The sequence below is a fragment of the Balaenoptera ricei genome, chromosome X (assembly GCF_028023285.1).
Source record: "Balaenoptera ricei isolate mBalRic1 chromosome X, mBalRic1.hap2, whole genome shotgun sequence".
NCBI lineage: Eukaryota > Metazoa > Chordata > Mammalia > Artiodactyla > Balaenopteridae > Balaenoptera > Balaenoptera ricei.
In genome coordinates, this window is record NC_082660.1 from 120,827,056 (window position 1) to 120,845,907 (window position 18,852).

Consider the following 18,852-nt stretch of genomic DNA (forward strand, 5'->3'; position numbering starts at 1 on the left):
CATGTGGCATATTATATATTTATGTGTTTCTTAGCTCTTCCTACCCCCTAGACTCTGAATTCTGTGGCAGCAGGGACTCAATCTGTTAACTGATGTTTTCCAAGTACCCAGCCTAATGTCTGACACATGGAAGGTGCTCAATAAATATTTCGTGAATGAATGAAATTGTGATTTGTAGAGCTCTTTTTTTTTAATAAATTTATTTATTTATGGCCGCATCAGGTCTTCGTTGTGGTGCGCGGGCTTCTCATGGTGGTGGCTTCTCTTGTTGCAGAGCACGGGCTGCAGGTGCGCGGGCTTCAGTAGTTGTGGCGTGCGGGCTCAGTAGTTGTGGCTCGCGGACTCTATAGCGCAGGCTCAGTAGTTGTGGTGCACGGGCTTAGTTGCTCCGCAGCATGTGGGATCTTCTCGGACCAGGGCTCGAACCCGTGTCCCCTGCATTGGCAGGTGGATTCTTAGCCACTGCGCCACCAGGGAAGTCCCCTGAAATTGTGACTTGGATCACAAGGTGTTGATTCTGTCAATGATGGAGTCACTGTAGAGAGGGATTCATTTGGTGTATGGCTTTAGAACCAGGCAGCCTGAGGCGGGACCTGCTTCGCCATTGATTAGCCATGTGATCTCAGGGCACAGCACTTCATCCTTCTGGGCCTCCGTTCCCTCATCTGTAAAACTGAGTATTATTGAACTAGAGAAGGAATCAATGAGATAACGCATGTCAAGGGGCACATAGTAAATGCCATGTAGGTGGTAGTTACTTTTGCGGTGGTGGTGTGAAGGCTTGACGCATGTTTTTGAATGGCTGCAGAGGGTACGAGGGCCCACCTTCAGAACATCAGGATCAAAGCAGCAGGCCCGTCCCGTCAGCCCCCACGTTGTCCAGGGGCTTCTGCTGGCTGGCTGCTGCCCTGTTTCTTATGCCTTCTGACTTCGCTCTGCATTCTGTGAAGCCCCTGCCCGCCAAGGGAACTTGGACATGACCTTATATCTTGCCCAAGCCAGCTTTCCCAGGCCAAACAGAGAGGCGGCTTTCTTCTCCACCTACCTTCTGGGTTGTTGCGTTTTCCGTGTGAGAGTCTCACAGATCCCGGGACTGTGAAGATGCGTCTCCTTCGTAGCGCGTGGTAGGGGCTAGGCCGATGTTCGTCCGTCCGGCTGCTTGAACAAATGAAGGAGAAAGCTCGTCTTCCTCAAGCCCTCTTATCACAGTTAGGAGTCAAGTTTCTCATAAGCTCTGCTGCCTCCGGGGAGGGTCCCCTGAAAGAAGGCGGGTCCCCAGTTGTTCTCACTGGAGGTGTTACATGAGATGCACGTAGCTTCGAAAATAGTGGGAAATCCATAAAGTGGTCCTTCATTACTGACCCTTAGCATCCTCTCAGCCTCTGCAGGCCAGCCCCAGGCTGCCTGGCCCTAGTGAGGCCCCAGCTAAGCCACACCGAGAACAGGCTTCCATTCATGGGCTCCCATGGCAGGCTCACCCACATTCTCTAAGGGTGCTCTGTCAGGCCAAATACGCAAAGCCCAAACACTGAGGCCCGTATGGCTAGGAAATGCCATTGAATTTCCTGGCTGCTTTTCTCAAATCAAACTTATGTTTTTATTTACTTAGGTATAATTTATACTGGCCCTACTTGTAGAAAAGAAAACACAAGCTGAAAGTATCTTTGAATTATCTCCCTTTCAAAAGAAGGACGTTGGGGATTTCAGAGTAGGTAACTCGAGAAGCTTCAGAAGTTACTATTTCTGGGGTCACGGTTCTGGTACACTACCACCCTGTATTCTTCCTGTCCCAGCCTCAAGCCCAGCCCTAGGCCTGGCAACATGCTCAAGGGCTGCTGAGAAGAAGGTATACATACAACCTGAGCCCTCAGAGGTCTTTTATAGCCAGTCTCCTTCTCTTGTCCCCTCCAGAATCCAGTCGGGGTGGGGAAGAAACACTGGGTTTCTTCCTTCCTTCCTTCCTTCCTTTCTTTCTTTCTTTTTTATTTAAAAAAAATTTTTTAAATTGAAGTATAGTTGATTTACAATGTTGTATTAGTTTGAGGTATACAGCAAAGTGATTCAGTTATACATATATATGGATCTATTGTTTTTCAGATTCTTTTCCTTTATAGATTCTTACAAGATAATATAGTTCATAGAGTTCCCTGTGCTATACAGTGGGACCTTGTTGTTTATCTGTTTTATATATGGAAGTGTGTATCTGTTAATCCCAAACTCCTAATTTGTCCCTCCCTCCCCTTTCCCCTTTGGTAACCATAAGTTTGTTTTCTAAGTCTGTAAGTCTGTTTCTATTTTGTAAATAAGTTCATTTGTATCATTTTTTAGATTCTACATATAAGTGATATCATATGATATTTGTTTTTCTCTGTCTGACTTCACTTAGTATGATAATCTCTAGGTCCATCCATGTTGCTGCAAATGGCATTATTTCGTTCTTTTTTATGGCCGAGTAATATTCCACTTGTGTGTGTGTGTGTGTGTGTGTGTGTGTGTGTGTGTGTGTGTGTATCTCATCTTCTTTATCCATTCCTCTGTCGATGGACATTTAGGTTGCTTCCATGTCTTGGGTTTCTGTTTTAGTGTGAATATCTATGTGAGGTATAGTCATGCTAGTTGTTTATGGCCCCTGTGAACCCTGATGACTTCGTGTCTTCCTTTCCAATGAGGGAGAGGACTCTGCACTAACTTAACAGGAAGCCACACTGGGTGCCGGGTGCTGTGCTGTAACTGCGTTCACTTCAGTCCTTAAAATCCACTACAATTGATAAGGGTCAAAGCTGGGCAAACAGAATATATGGTGTTAGGAGACAGGAGAGGGGTTACATTTGGAGGGGTTTAGTGATGGGAAAGGGGGCTGAGGGGGGCTTCCGGAGTGACCGTCATATTCTTTTCCTTGATCTGGGTGCTCATCACCCAGTTTGTGAAAAAATTTTCCCCCCAGCTGCACACTTATACTTGTGCGTTTTCCTACATGCGTGCTGTACTTCACAAAACCACTTTACAATGGGTATTAATAGCCTCACTTTACAGAGGAGGAAACTGCAGCCCGGAGAGGGTAAGTGATGGGATGGGTCACACAGCCCAGTGAGTGATAAAGAATGAAGCCCAGGTCAGTCAGACTCCAGAATCAGTCTCTTTTTTTTTTGTTTGTTTGTTTTCAGAATCAGTCTCTTGACTATTCCACTATGTTGCCTTTGTAGACCCTGGCAACACCCCAGCCAGAGAGTTAATGCCTATTAGGACTCTCACTAATAATGTTTATAATGACTAATATTTATTCAGCACTTCCTGTGTGCCAGACCCTTTGCTAGGGGCTATCACGTGAATTATATTACTGACTCTTCAGACCAACCTATTGGTTAATTCTCACCATGCTCATTTTCCTGGTAAGGAAACTGAGGCTCAGAGAGGCAAATGACTTGTCCAAGATTCCACAGCTAGTAAGGGGCAGCTGTTCACAACCAGATCATTTGATTCTAGATACTGAGCTCTTAGCTACTTTCAAAATACTAGTACACTTTCTATGTTTAATCTCCTATTTTCAGTTGGGAAAGGGAACCTGGATAATCAGCAAAAGACTAGGTAACCCAGGCAGGAGGCCGTGAAGGAGGGGATGGGACTGAATAGGACCCACCTCCCCAAACTGGGTGCCCTGGAACAGGACTGTCCTCCATAAGCTGTCTCTCTGCCTCTGGTGTTATTTCAACCAACGGCTAATACAAAGAATATCCTCTTTGTTTCTGGGATGAATGAATCAGAGACAAGTGCCACCAGCCAAGATGGCAGAGAGGGGAGAGTCAGTGTGTGCACATCAGGCAGGTCAAAGTTGGGACCTTCGTGGGGCAGGATATGTGTATGTGTTCAGAGGGATCTCGGCTTCAACTTCATCATAAAGCAGCATTTATATTAAAGGCGGAGACAGGGGAGAAAGAAGAAAGGAAGAAAAGATAGGTGGAAGGTAATCAGGCAATTATTTCACAGCTGTGACAGGTTCACTGCGTCAAGTGGGTTCATAAGTTTTTACTTAACTAAATTTTTCTAATCACAAAAATAATGTGTCAAGTTTTGAAACTTTAGAAAACACAGAGAAGCATTCAGGACACAAAACCACATGTGCATCTATGCGCACATACTAAGTTTTACAACCTAACATCATTTTGCACATCATGGCTTGTAACTTGGTTTTTTAACCGACAATAAGCCATATGTATCTTTATTGCCATTACATGTTCTACTACAACATCATTTTATGGCTCAAGAGTATCCTTTTTATAGATGTACCAAATCTGTTAAAATTTTCAGACATTTAGATTGTTGCCAGTCTTTCACTATATGTAAATATCACATTGAATATCCTTGTAGCTCAATTTTTGCAGGCATCATTGCTTATATTCTTAAAATAAATTGCTGTAAGTAGAATGACTGCATCAGAGTCCACTCAAATTTTAGGGTTTCGATAGCTACTGACAAATTGCTCCCAGAAATGTTATGCCCATCTGCCCCCTGTCCAGCCACGGGAGTGTGTGAAAGCGCAGGCTCGCTGCATTCTTGCAGTTATGGGAGACAGAACCGGTGAATGAAGTATGAGGCTGAGAATCAGCCAGCTCTATACCTGCTAGCTATGTGTGGCCTTAGGCGAGTTAGTTTAACCACTACTTTCTCATCTGGGTTCCTGTGAAGCTCACGGGAGATGCATCCAGAATGCTAGACAAAGAGCCTGGCCCATAGTAAGTGCTCAATAAACAAAAGCTCTTCTAGATTTACAGTTGTTCCTGCCCACCTCTGATGGATTATTTCTGGGAATGTACACACCAAGCCAAGGCTTGTGAAATCTCTTATAGCCAGTACCTACTCCATCCTCCACGTCAGCGCTGAAGCGCTGCGGCTGCCACTGCTTCCCAGGCTCCTTGGCTCTGTCCTTTCCTGCCCTCCCTTCTGTGGTGACTGAGGGCAAAGAGGCTCCTCAGGCCTCGTGCATTACCATTTTGCTTTTTCCTGGTTGATTCTGTGGAGTGTTGCAGACCAGGAGAGAAACCTGTGAATGTGAGCCTCCTCTGCATTTCTAAACCAAAATAATACTAATAGTAACCGCAGCGACAGCTCTCACTTCTTGAGTGCCTACTAGGTCCCGGGCACCATGCCAGGCGCTTTACATGGATTGTCCCGTTCCATCTCACAACAGCCCCAAGAGGCTCCGAGACGGGAGGGGACATGCTCGGTGTCACACATATAGGAGGTGGCAGAGCTGGGATTGGACTCCCAGCCTGCCTGACCTCAAAGTCTGTGCTCTTAGACCCTCTGCGTGCTGCTCTCCTCCACAGAGAAGGATTTAGTGGGGACTGTGTGTGTGCATGTATGTGTGTGTGTGTGCCAGCATGCCTGTGCACGTGTGAGGGCACACATGTGGGTGTGCCTTCATTACAGTAATGTTTAGTCGGGGCCCACTCTGTGCCAGGCACTGTGCAAGTTCCTGAGTATGTGATGGTGAACAAAAGAGAAGGGATCTCAGTCCTCTTAAAGCTTACTGGCTAGTGGGGAAGACCAATAGTGAGGGAAGGAAGGCAGGAGGGAATCACAGGTTAGGCTTATGCCATGGAGCGGTAAGCAGGGCATAGTCACGGAGAGTAGCCGGCTAACACCCTGGACATTGGCAGTTCAGGGAGAGCCTCTCTGAGGGGGTGACATTGAGGTTGATGTGTCCAGAAACTAGTCTGGAACAGGGAGACGGGGCCACCATGCAAGGGTAGAGTGGAGGGAGTGTCCTCTGGGGTGGAAGCAAACTCTGATGCCTGGAGGTGCTTTCTAGAAGGTTCTGGGGTTCTCAGAAGTGTCTATGGGTGGCATGGGTGGTGCCTCTGGGTTTGCTTAGGACGCCAGAGAATAGCTCGCTATTTTCACCCTAAAAGGGCAGGGTGAGAAATGGAGACTTGCGCTCTCTGAACAGGACCTGGTCTTAGGACCAGAGGCCTCAGGAACGCTAGAGGCATGGATGGGACTAAGAGGCTGGGGCTAGATGCTCAGAGTTGGAGTAGAGGGGATGGAAGCCTTTTGTATTCCTACTGAAAGAAAAATCCAGCCTGGGGGGGAGGGGGAGGGGCAAAATAGGAGAAAGGGATTAAGAGGTACAAGCTACTAGGTACAAAATAAATAAGTTACAAGGATGTAATGTACAGCTCAGGGACTATAGTCAATATTTTATAGTAACTTTGTATGGAGTATAATCTCTAAAAATACACCTGAAACTAAAATAATATTGTAAGCCAATTATACTTTAATTTTTTTTTTTAAATAAATTTATTTATTTATTTTTGGCTGCTTTGAGTCTTTGTTTCTGTGCAGGGGGCTTTCTCTAGTTGCGGCGAGCAGGGGCTACTCTTTCATTGTGGTGCGCAGGCTTCTCATCGCGGTGGCTTCTCTTGTTGCGGAGCACGGGCTGTAGGCGTGCAGGCTTCAGTAGTTGTGGCACGCGGGCTCAGTAGTTGTGGCTCACGGGATTAGTTGCTCTGAGGCATGTGGGATCTTCCCGGACCAGGGCTTGAACCCATGTCCCCTGCATTGGCAGGCGGATTCTTAACCACTGCACCACCAGGGAAGCCCTATACTTCAATTTAAAAAAAAAGACTAAAGCCACATCCACTTTAAGACATCACAAGATATGAGGTGGTTAACATTTCACAAACACTGCCTAGTATCACCTTGAAGGGAAAAAAAAAAGAATGAGAAAAATCCAGCCTTCCCTAAGTGTCCCCAAAGAGTTCCTTGCCTGCTCTCCATTCATTAGTGTAGGTTGGGGTTTGAGAAGGCAGCAGAGTCTTCCCTGGGGCTCCCTCTCATCTCCCAAGTAACTAAGAGGGGGATCTTGGGTAAGGAAGTGTCACCAGGGCCACTTCTAGCAGTGGCAACCGGGAGCCACTCCAGCGGTCCCCAGGATAGATGGCCGTGGTTGCTGGAAGCTGTTTGCCCAAGCAGCCTGAGAAAGAGGCCCACCAAAATTTAGGGTCTCTGCTCCACGGGACACCGCACCCAAGCCTGCTCTGGCCAGGTGCTTTCCCCAGGCCACCCAAGGCCCACCATTGGGTTGCTGTGACTTCAGGATTGGGCCACATACTCCCAGCCAAACTGTGCTCCGGTGCACTCAGTGACCAAGTGTGACCTTGGCCAGAGGCACGCCACCCACTCCCCTTAACGTTTCACTCAGAGAATTCTGGAAGGGAAGCAGTTTTTAAAAATATTCAAAACGCGCTGGGGCCTTGCCTTCCACTTTTCAAGCGTTCAAAACCTAGGTCCTATGTATGAGATCTGTAAAGCCAGTTCAGATGGAAACTGCCCAGCTATCAGAGGCTACACATTGTTTCTCATTTGTGCTTAGGACATGCTGTACCCTCATTCAATATGAAGCACAAACAGTGATTAGCCTAAGTCAGCTTAATCACTCTGTTTGTGCTACACAGCGCCCTGAATTGCTACTAGCCCGCAGATATCAGTTTGCAAAAGTAACATCCCTCCCCAGGAACAAATCTTCATGTGTTTCCTTGCCCTTGGCTTCATTAAAAGTAGCCACCCGTCACCCATCTCTTGTGAACGATGGGAAAAGTTGGGCAGAGCATCTGTGCCGTGTAGATTAGGGCTTGTTTTGCTGCGGTGGTGGATGGGACACTCCAGTGTCACTGGGCAGACCTCTGAGACAAAATCCAGGCAAACTGAACATTCAGGAGCACTGCGAGAGGCGCAGGGGGAGGGGGGGGCAGACAGCCACACCCATGCGCCCCCTTCATTATCTTGGATAGACAAGAACCTCCAGGCTTTAAGCACCATCTGCCAGAGTTCGCTCTCTCCCTCCTCCCCCCCTGCCTGAGTGGGTGTTGAGAATGGGAAAAACAACCGTCCATGTCATGAGCTGCCCGAGACTCTTCGAGAACTCTGATTCAGCAGCTGTTAGAGGCACAATTTGAATAGGGTCTCTGAGACCAAAGGAGACTCCATCCCCACTAGCTTGTCCACAAGAACTTTGCAAGAAGAAACTGAGTCACTGCTTGACCTTGAGCATTTTGCTTTCGCAGGAAGAGGTTCGAGCAACCACTTCCCTACCCATCACTGATCTCTCCAGCTCAGATCCCTACTTGGCTAATCTGCTTTGCTAACTTGGTCCAGTCTCTTAACATCCCCATGCCCCAGACCTCTCTTGAAAATGGGGTTTCAATCCCTAGAGTTGTGTGATGCAAGCAAGTGTTAAACCCTTTGTAAAGTTCTGTGGAGTCCCCCTATTCGGTGTATTCCAAACACCAGCTATAAAATAAAGCCAAACAACGGCAACAAACAAACACCAACCACCTTTAATCAAGTAATTCTACTTCTAGAAAAGTTTCCTTGAGGAGCTAGTTGGACGAGGGTACAAAGATGTACATATGAAGATGCTCATCCCAGTGTTGTTAATATAATTGAAAAAATGGAATAACCGAGCTGCCCAAGTACCACGTTTGTTAGCCATGTTTACTGCCTTATGATGAGATACCTGCAGCCATTTAAAAAGCTGGTGTTGGCTCTATTCTTTGCTATGGGAGGATGTTTGCGATATTTTAATGATGCAAAAGTAACCTTAAAAACAATATGTGATGTGAAAACAATGCATACATGAATAGAAACAAATCTTAGAAAGAAGTACACCTAAAGGGAGACAATGGCAGTCTCTGGATACTATGCTTAGAGTGATTTTTTTTTTTTTTTTACCTTTTCTACATTTTTTTCACATTAAAAAATAGTATATATTAATCAGAAATAAATTAAGCTAATTCCATTTTGAAAACAATACATAAACCTGTCTTCTAAATCTTTCCTTCCCAGATAGTGACATGCCTCCAAATCAGTGGCGTTTCTCTTCTCAGTGGACAAAGCCACAGCCGGAAGTATCTTTTGCAAATGGTGCCGCCAGCTGCAGCTTGAGTGGATCTGGTCCCATGGCTATGGATCAGTATCCAGTGTCCCTGACCGGGAGCCCTTCCATTCAGCCTGGCGAGCTGAGGCATTTCTCCTCCCCCGCCAGCTCCAGCTTCCCAGAGCCTGGCTACCCTCATGCCTTTTCCACTGGGCACTTGGTTCCAGAGCCCCAGCCTGATGGGAAGTATGAGCCCCTCCTAAGTCTCCTCCAGCCAGAGAGATGCCTAACCCATCCTCAGGAATCTGCCTCGTGGGAGGATGGCTACTCTGCCCAGACGTCCGGAAGCATGGGATTGCTCTTCAACCTGCCTTCCGGCTCAGCCCACTGTAAGGAAATGCCTCCAAATACTTGGAGGATTGCCTCTGATCGGTTGTGGTTGCGAGTGAGTTGGCGTGAGATGAGATGTGAAGACTAATTGCTGCCACTCCAGCTATGGGGCTTCTGAGGGACAGAATGTTTTGCTTAAGTTCCATCTGTCTTCACTAGGCTGCGTCGATAGTCACCGTTTAACGACTAAAGGGTTGCATAGATAGCCAGCCAGATGCACTTGGTTCAGAGTATTCACCCTGGTCTGCTGACTTGGACTTACCCTAGAAAAATGGGCTGCTGCCTAAAATCTTAAGGTCCTGCATTCACCTCACTGTGAACTGCCAAATAATCCATTTGTAAGAGAGAACTCAGGGATATACCTACAGGCTCAAAACTCTATCCTCCAAACAGGTTGGCAACTTGCAATAATGCCAGACTCCTAGGCAAGAGCAAGGGCCATCTATACCAACAATCTGCTCCACACATTAAAATTCAGAGTGACTGTGGAGGCAGCCCCCTTGCTGCCTGGAGAGCGTCACGGTGCCTGACTGTCTGGGGCTTCTGCTCCCAGACCCACACCCCTCCACAAACGAAAGCATCCTTAAGGCTCATTCACTATTTCATTTACTCACTCACCCCACAGATATTTAATCCTCTGGCTTTCGGTACCCTGGATGAATTTTCTTTTACAGCTCCCTGGTCCATACGTATCTGGTTCTAGTGTTCCATGCCTGAAAGAAATTGCTAGAAGCTGCTTTTACTTCCGAACTAAGTATATATATTACACAAAGGGCCTGTTCAGCCTAGCCCTACCTAAGTCAGGTGCTGTGTTCCATCCTAATGTCGAAAACCAATTCCCTATTAAAATACCACTCCATCATTCCCAGAGTTTGATTACGAATGTACCTAAAGAGTAAATCATAAAAATGTCATGCTTGGGAAACCTATGAGAATTCCCACCCTAGTACTCTTTTTCAAAAATCTGCTCCTGCTGGACTCAGAGGGACAGATGAGGCCAACTGTGTATATATGCTTGTGCACACACACAGCAGAGCCCTGTCTCAACAGATGGTTAGAACACAGATGGCTCAAATCATCACCTCCCAAACATAACAAGCCCGTGCAGTTCAAATCCAATTCAGCAAAGATTTAGTGAGCATCTACTATATGCCAGGCACATCATGGCAAAGCCACCATGCAGGCATTATCCAATTCCGGAAAGTTCTAGACACATTCTCAAACAAATGTTGATCGCTAAAGTCTCGACTGCTACTGACTCTTCAGACTCACCTACTAATGCAGATATCTGTCGGATTAATTGGTGACTGATGGTCCAGGATCTGTTGAGGAAGTCAGTGACCCTTGATAAGAAACATTGCCTGTAAGATGGGAACAAAACCCAAAGGGCCTTCAAAACAGAAGCTTCTCTGTTTTTGTAACAACTGATAAAATGTCAGGTGTCTATAAATTGAGGACCAGGAGATTTGGGGTCCCTGGGGGGGCTACTGGGCACTTTCTAACCCAGTCCCCGATTTCATTCCCAATCATGTTTTCTTCTTTCCTAGTTAAGAAAATCTATTTCCCCCCTGATGGTGGACCTGCCAGTGCCAGCCTTGCAGTTGAAAGTAAGTATCTGCTTCTGCCTTTGATAGCATGTCTCTGTATCCTGAGAACAAATCCGTAGCATAAAAACCAGGATCTCCAGCAACTGAAATGACCCCCATTTCTATTTAGTATTTTCATCCCTAGAATAGGTTTCATTTTGGTCTCAAAGAGCCTGTGCACTTGGTATCTTGTAAACTGTTTTGCCCATTTTCTAATTTGGCTATAAAAGCAACTCTATTGAGTTCTTTGAGCTGGATTTAAGTGAGATAAGCAAGGTGACGCAGGAAAATGAACAAATTCATGAGGGTTAGCCTGCTCTTTCCCAGATGTTCAGTTTTCAGCCTAGAACATAGGGCCACCCCGGGACTCTGCAGTCAGACAAAATGCCACCTGATACCAAAGGCTAGGACTCTGGGCCCACGCTCAATTTGAAAGTGATGTCAGTAAGAACTGCCAAATGAGGACAATCTCGGGGGTTGACATGAGGATTTTCATGGCCTGGTGTTGAATCCAGCTTCATTACTTACCAGCTTTAGGAACTTAACCACGTTTCTTCACCTGTCCATACCTCAGTGGCTTCATTTATAAAATGAGGATTAAAATAATGCCCATCTCATCAGGTTTCCGTGAGGATTAATTGAAATAATATATGTAAATGCTTAGAATTTACATTCTAATGGAAATTAGCTCCAGTGAGCCCGGCACAACATAAGGCAGCAAAAAGTGCCTTTTGGGAGGGCATCCTGTGTGCCTTCAGCTGTTCTCGGGCTGTGTGTTTGAGAAGCATCAAGGGAAGAGCTGCCACCACGGCCCCAGATCTCAGGCACTTTACAGTTTGGTGTGGAGTGGGGGTGAGCACGATATATAGGCCTCCCTAGAATGTCCGCTCCTTGAGGGCCGAAGCTTTGAGGGGTGAACCGCCCCACCCTTAGCACCTGTGGCAGTGCCTGGCGCAGAGGTCAGTGCATACGTGTCAAGTGAATGAGTGCACAGATGCTGGAAACAATAAAAGAACATCGAAAAAGGAAATGGTAAAAATCTATCTGCTAATAGAGTACAAATTAATTTTGTTTGCCGCCATTTTGTAAAACAGAAACAAACAAACAAGCCGCAAATCACCCTCAGGGAGGAATTGGCGGTGCCCAAGTGAGGAGGTAGATTTAAGGTAGCACGGCTTTGTCAGGCTTCATGGAAGTCTCTGCCTGAGGGGATGAGCTCTGCTGGCCTTCTAATGAGTGATATCAGGGTTATCAAGTCTCCTAAGTACTTGTTAAGAGTTTATACATTTAAAAATTGTAAGCCTTAGAATTACTAAAAACTTGATGATTTCAGTTGTTCATAGGCCCAAATTAACAGCAACACCACCTGTGGGTGACGGCTGTGAGCCAGATCCCACACACTGCATCCCGCGCCGTCCCCACAACGACCCTGTGACACGTGTATGAGGACATCCTAGGTGCCTTATACAAGAGGTATCCAGTAAATAGGGGTTGACTGACTGAATGAAGGAATGAATATGCCCATTTTATAGATGAGGGGACTGAGTCTCAAACAGGTGAAAGGACTCACCTTAAGATCACACAGCAGCAAGCAGCAGAGGTATTATCTCTCTGCTCTTGCAGTGTCCTACAATCATCAACATCGAAAATTACACTAAACATAAATCATCAAAACAATTCCAACTTAAATCAAGTGTACAACAGTGAAGGTTAGCAACTGGTACGGTTGTTTCACTGTATATGGGTTCACTGTCCATCTGTGGCCAGGACACTATCCTGGAATAAGAGGAGTGGGTGCAGAAGGCTTGGAAAGCATGCAAAGGAGCAGTATTACCTTGAGAAAGGGCCAAGGGGACGAGCCTTCCATGCAGAGAGTAGCTGACAGGAGGTGGGAAATGGGTACCTGACTATGCCAATAGCCCCCATCCCCATTGGCTAGTCTGCAGCTGTGGCTTTGGGCAGAGGAGGCAGCAGGGCGTGGGGACTGGGAAGGGGGTGACTTCCTCAGTGGATAAAAGGACCAGGAAACCCCTTCAAAGCCCATGCTCTTAAGAGAGCACACTGCCAGTTTCCCCGTCTTGCCTGATGCTGAGAACCACAGGGGAGCTCGTGAAATGCCCAGATTCTGTGCCATCACTTCCTGGTTGGTAGCTTTGGCGTGGGACTCGGTCGCCTCTTTATATGTTTGATTCTTCATATATTTTATATTAACCTGATTTGGGGGGAGGCTTGGTTTTTTGGGGTTTTTTTTGGTTTTTGTTTTTGCCCGCGCGGCTTGTGGGATCTTAGTTCCCCGACCAGGGATTAAACCCAGGCCCTGGTAGTGAAAGCGCTGAGCCCTAACCACTGGACCACCAGGGAATTCCCATATATTAACCTGATTTTGAAGTGAGCTGGGTGAACCTTTCAGGAAGGATTTTGATAGTTCTGAAAGATTTCCTCTGTGAGATCCCAGATAAATATTTGTCAAAGGAAGGAAGGCCGAGTCCCCTCCTTCCCCTCCAATATGGCCTAGTCCCCTCATGCAGGTGTCCCACACCCGTGAGGCAGAGACCTTGTGGAGAGAAGAGCGATCTGCTGGAAGGATAGTTAGTTGGAGAGACCTTTCTGGAGGGGACTCCCCAAAACTGTGGTGCCGAAAGTTTTAGTGAATTTGATTTTTTTTAATCTGTAGAAATAGACACTGATTCATTGTACATTTCTTCAGTTTTTACAGGTAATAATCATATTGACATTGCTATTTGCCAGACATGGTGCTCTTTTATTTACATATATAAATCTAATAGTGTATAAAACTGTCTTGGTCCCTGCTCTCCAAAGAGTTAACAGTCTAGTGGGGAAGGTAGACTCCACCAAAAAAAAAGTAAAGAAGACAAAACAAAATATTTGCAAGTTATGGTAAGTATGAAGGAAGCATACCAAGTGTTGAAATAGAGAAAGATGGAGGCCAACTTTGGATAAAGTGGTCAAGGGAGGCTTCTGTGTGGAAGTGATGTGCAAGCAGGGACCCGAATGAAGTGAGCTTTAGGAAGAGCTGGGGTGGAGATGGAGGGAGCTGCCCTACCCAGGCCTGGAAGTGAGTGAGGAATGGGCCAGAGCACAGCCTGGAGAGGTCGACTGGGGCCAGGTGACACAGGGCCTTCTGGGTCATGGTGGGAGGTTGGATTTTCTCTTCTAAGTGACTCAGTGAGCCATGGAAGGGTTTGAAGTGTGAGCCAATTTGCATTTATTTATTTATTTTAAGTATTTTTAAAAATTTATTTATTTTATTCATTTATTTTTGGCTGCGTTGGGTCTTCGTTGCTGCGCGCGGGCTTTCTCTAGTTGCGGCGAGCGGGGGCTACTCTTCCTTGCGGTGCGCGGGCTTCTCATTGCGGTGGCTTCTCTTGTTGCGGAGCAGAGGCTCTAGGTGCGCGGGCTTCCGTAGTTGTGGCTCGCGGGCTAGTTGGTCCAAGGCATGTGGGATCTTCCCGGACCAGGGCTCGAACCCGGGTCCCCTGCATTGGCAGGCGGATTCTTAACCACTGCGCCACCAGGGAAGCCCCCCATTTGCACTTAATAAGGTCACAGAAGCCTGCTGTGGAGAGGATTGACTGGAGAAAGGGATGGGAACAAAGAGACCAGTTAGGAGGCCAGAAGCATAGGATGGTAGCCTGGATCAGATGGCAGCAGTGGAGGCCAAATGAAGTTAATGTATTTGAGATCTATTTGGGGGGTTTAGCTCTTCGGTTTCCTGCTTGAGCAGCTGGGTGGATACTGGTACATATATGGAAATGAGGAAGATTGTAGGAGAACAAAACTCTGACCACGTTCAGTCTGGGTGCCTACAAGACATGCAAGCGGATATCCCTCTTCAACAGTTGTGTATGTAAGTGTGGAGTTCAAGAGGGGAGTCTGGATAAACTTTTGAGATTGTTCAGTATAAAATGACATTGAAAGCCATTGAATGATCACCCAGGCAGAGAAGAGAGAAGGGCAGAGGACAGAGTCTCGGAGTGTGCCAATATTTACAAGTTGAGGGCATGAGGACCCAGCAGATGACACTGAGAAAGAGCGGTCCCTGGGTGGGAGGAGAGCCAGGAGCGTGTGGTGTTACAGAAACGCAGAGAGGAGAAAGTTTCCAGAGAGCATGATCAACTGTGTCAAAGGCTTCCGAGAGATCAAATAAGAGAAGACCAGAGAAATTTCTATCGGATGTGGCACCAAAGATTTTGATAACCTAGTTAAGAGCAGTTTTCGTTATAGCGTGTGGACAGAAGCCAGGTCAGGTGGGTTGAAGAGGGAACGGGAGATGAGGAAGTGGAGACAGTAAATGCCAGTAGCTTCTCGGAGAGCGTAGCATTGAGGGGGGTGAACAGAAATAAGGTGGTAGCTACGGAGACTAGTGGAGTGGAGTGGGTCTTTTTTTAAAAAGAAGGCAAATATTAGAGCCCATACAAAGATGAAGAGCTGGATGACAGAGGAGGATGAGGATAAATTCATGGTTGAAGTCACTGAGAAGTTTTGAAAGGGACATGTGGAAGTACTGACATTTGCTAAGAGGAGGGGTCCTTCTGCCATTGAAAGCAGACAAAAGAAGGAGAATAAGGACACAGATGCAAGTAGATTTGCAGGCTTGTTTGTGGGGAGTCTGAAATGTACTAATTAAACGATTTCTCTCTTCTCAGTCAACTATGAAGGCTGAGATCACGAGTTTACGTGGAAACAGGCTCGGGTGATTTTTGCCAGTGCTATTGGGTTAGTGCAATGCAGAGAAGGCAAACGGTGAGGCCCATCCAGGGTTGAGATTTTGACGAGTGAGTGCGATGGGTGGAGAAAGAGGAAAAGGAGTTGAGGGTATTTGCAAGCGAGTGATTGTAACAAGGGACCATGGCGTGTAAGCTGCTCAAAGAAGGAAATGGAGGCAGATGGAAGGTGCCGGGTAGTGGAGGTTGATGGATTGGAGGATGAGGTTATATAAAATGCGGTGATAAGACTACGTAAGCCAATGACATTGGGACATGGTGGTTGGAGAGCGGATGTTCGAACTTGAGGCGGCAAGGATGCCACCTGTGTAGGCCATGACAAGGTCTAGCGTGGGACCATGGCAAATGGCTGGCTGAAGTGGCATGAACTAAAGGTCATTAGAAGGTGAGGAGAATGACAAGAACCATGGAAGTGAGGCAAAATAAGAATCAATAGCTCCCTACACCGCGGGTGCTGTTTTTATCCTCATTCACAGATGGGAACGTGGAGCTTTAGGGAGGTTAAGTAATTTGCCCAAAGTCAAGGTAAGTGCCAGAGTCAGTTTTCTCTGTCCTTGGTCTTACCCACTAAGCTAAGCTGCAGCGTGACCCCACAATGATTCTACTCCCTATAAAGGCACTGCCTCTTTAACAAAATAAGAGCTAATATTTATTGAACATATCTGTGCCACACACTGTTCTAAGGGCTTTACATGTGTTTAACTCATGTAGGAGGTAGGTATCATTAGTATTCCCATTTACCAGATGAGGAAAGTGGGGCTCAGATAGGCTAGGTAACTTGCCCAAGGTCACACAGCTAGGAGTGGTGAGGTCGGTCCGGATTCAAACCTGGTCTCCTTGGACCCCAAGCTGGCTTCTTCCTCATCATGCTTATCCTATTTTTCAGAAAGCCAGTCTCCAGAGAGAAGAAAAGATCTGTTCTTTTACTGAACTCCGGTTTAAAGAAGAGAATTCCTTTTTCCAAACCTGCTTATGGTTTTCTACTGGGAATCCAGAGGGTCTAGAGACATCGCCGTCCTTATCTCTTTCTGCCACAAAAGAGCACTGAGTCCAAAGCAAGTTTCTGTTCTCCCTGAAATTCTATACTTTTCCTTGGCACCTATGCCCCACGTTAGGTTTTGTGTTTTTTTTAACTTTTTAAGCATATAAGATGGTTAAAAGAGATGTTCAGTGGTGGGGAGCATAGAGGCTCACACCCCCTGCACCCACTGCCCTCCTACTTAGAAATCAGCCGCCTTACCCTCCATCAGCTGGGTCTTCCACATCAAGACTGACGGCGTGGTACCCGATGGGGTTGTCCCACTCTTCCAACTGAATAGAGGTTCCAGGAACAGCCTGACACTTTCTAGCCTTAACCAGACTATTTCCATCTTCCCTCTTGCCTCTACAAAAAGCAAAATGGAAATGGAGTGGGCAAGACCCACTGAGAGTGGCTGGAGTCTGAAAGGAAGCTGAAAAGGTCTCAGGCTGGGCCTGATGAATGAGGCAGTCACTCGGAAAATTTGATCCCTCATTTCTAAAAAAGTGATTCCAAATAGAATGGCTGAGCAATCTGAGAAGTAACTTGCAAGTAGTTAGTAAGCAAGCCACCCCATCCCAAGCGGGGCCTAGAGGAAGCTCTGTATCCAGAACATTTCTTGGATGAGTTCCATGACTTCCTGGCTGCCTTCCCTCTGAGGAGGAGGACCCTGGCAGCCCACAGGTGCTCATCTGCACCTGACAGCCATCTGCAGGGGCCCACCTGGCTGCCACGAACACGGAACCTTTCCTGTAGCTCTTCCACTGTTAGTGACATCGGGAAAATAGTAACTTTCCTTTCAGCACAGAACCGTTGGGGCCACCAGTGTGGATGCCCACGTGGGTCCAAGACTTGGTAGCAGGACTTCCCTGCAGATTGTTCCAGATGAAATGACAAATTTCTCCGAACTCCTTCATCTGTCCTTCATCTCTCCAATCTGATAGACAGCTCACGGTCCAGTGTGAGCTCGGTACGTAGCCCTGACAACCCTGGAGGCCCCTGCCATCAGCGTTCCCCACGCACACCCCACTTGCTCCCGTGTAACAGCTCAAAGGGTGAATAAGCAAATGACATTTTTGGATTATGCTGTTCTTAATTCTAAATTCTTTCACATCCATGATCTCATGCAAACTTCTCAGCAACCCTAGGATTGACATGATTATCTTCACTTAATACATGTGGATACTGAGGCTTAGAGTTGGCCAATGACCTGCCCAAGGTCACACAGCCAGCGCTGGAACCCAGGTCTGATCTCAGGGCTCTTTTCTCTCCACCATAATATTTATCAAAGGTTACCATCAGGGTGGCTCTTAGATATTTTGTTCTCCCATCTGCTATGTAAATAAAGACCACAGCTCTTGCATGAGTGAATTGGTAACTTTGGCAGTAATACAGTAATTATCTTGTCTCAAGCAGTTTTTCCAGTGTGTTACATAGGTTTCTGAGATTTACTCAGAGAAAAAAAAACTTAACCAGTACATTTTCTCTCAAAGTTATTTGCCTTCAAAAGCCGTGTTCTATTTTAGGTGATGGTTGGGAAAATTCAGGGTGGAGGCTGATTCTAGCACTTAAACAAGTGTGTGTTTATCTTGGCTCGCTGTAGAAAGATTCGTCTGTTAGAAGATAACATGCCCATCAGAACTGAACTCAATATGCTATTTAGGGAAAAGAAAAATGATTCCAAGAGGGCTGGCATTTTGTGTAGCCTGGGTAATCTGATAATATTTCCCTGCAAATCCCTCAGCCTGGAAGCTCTTTCTTGAATGAAGTTGAAAGCAGTAATCAATTTTCCCACATTAATAAAGAGGGAAGAAAAGGTCTCCTGCCTCTGAAAGACCCCTGCTCCTCTGAGACAAGTAAATCCCTCCCCAGATCATCTCTTACTTAATCCTAGACTTTGGTTTCTGTCTTTCTAGATCCATCCTTTGTAACTTTCCCACCTCACTTCCAAAAATGTAACTTGAACAGCATTTCTTTGGCTCACTTTGGCATTTTACTCTTGCTAATTACACACACACACACACACACACACACACACACACACACACCAGCCCCATGTGTTATCTGTGGGGCTTCATCTACACTCCTAGTTGATAATCTTGTGAGATGCTAGTTCGATCAAGGTTTGAAACTGGAAAGTCAGGCCCAATAGGGCTACAGCCCATAAACCTCATTCACATTTTTCTCTACAATTTTCAGAAATTGACAAGTGGCCCGATGTACTCTGACTCACCAGCT

The 18,852-nt window shown here is 46.4% G+C and overlaps 1 protein-coding gene across 5 annotated transcripts in view; it reads left to right on the forward strand.

Moving 5' to 3' along the window:
- The window catches only part of VGLL1 (vestigial like family member 1), a 66,910-nt gene that overhangs the window by 7,660 nt on the left and 40,398 nt on the right, over positions 1-18,852 (forward strand). For 3 of the 5 annotated variants that reach the window (XM_059910258.1, XM_059910256.1, XM_059910254.1), the window contains exons 3-5: positions 8,845-9,264; positions 10,813-10,872; positions 16,483-17,981. In XM_059910258.1, coding sequence (XP_059766241.1) covers positions 8,845-9,264; positions 10,813-10,872; positions 16,483-16,526 — 524 coding nt within the window. In that variant the 3' untranslated portion in view covers positions 16,527-17,981. Of the gene's footprint in view, positions 1-8,844; positions 9,265-10,812; positions 10,873-16,482; positions 17,982-18,852 lie in introns of those variants that run through there. The other 2 variants (XM_059910255.1, XM_059910259.1) reach the window with 1 other exon arrangement.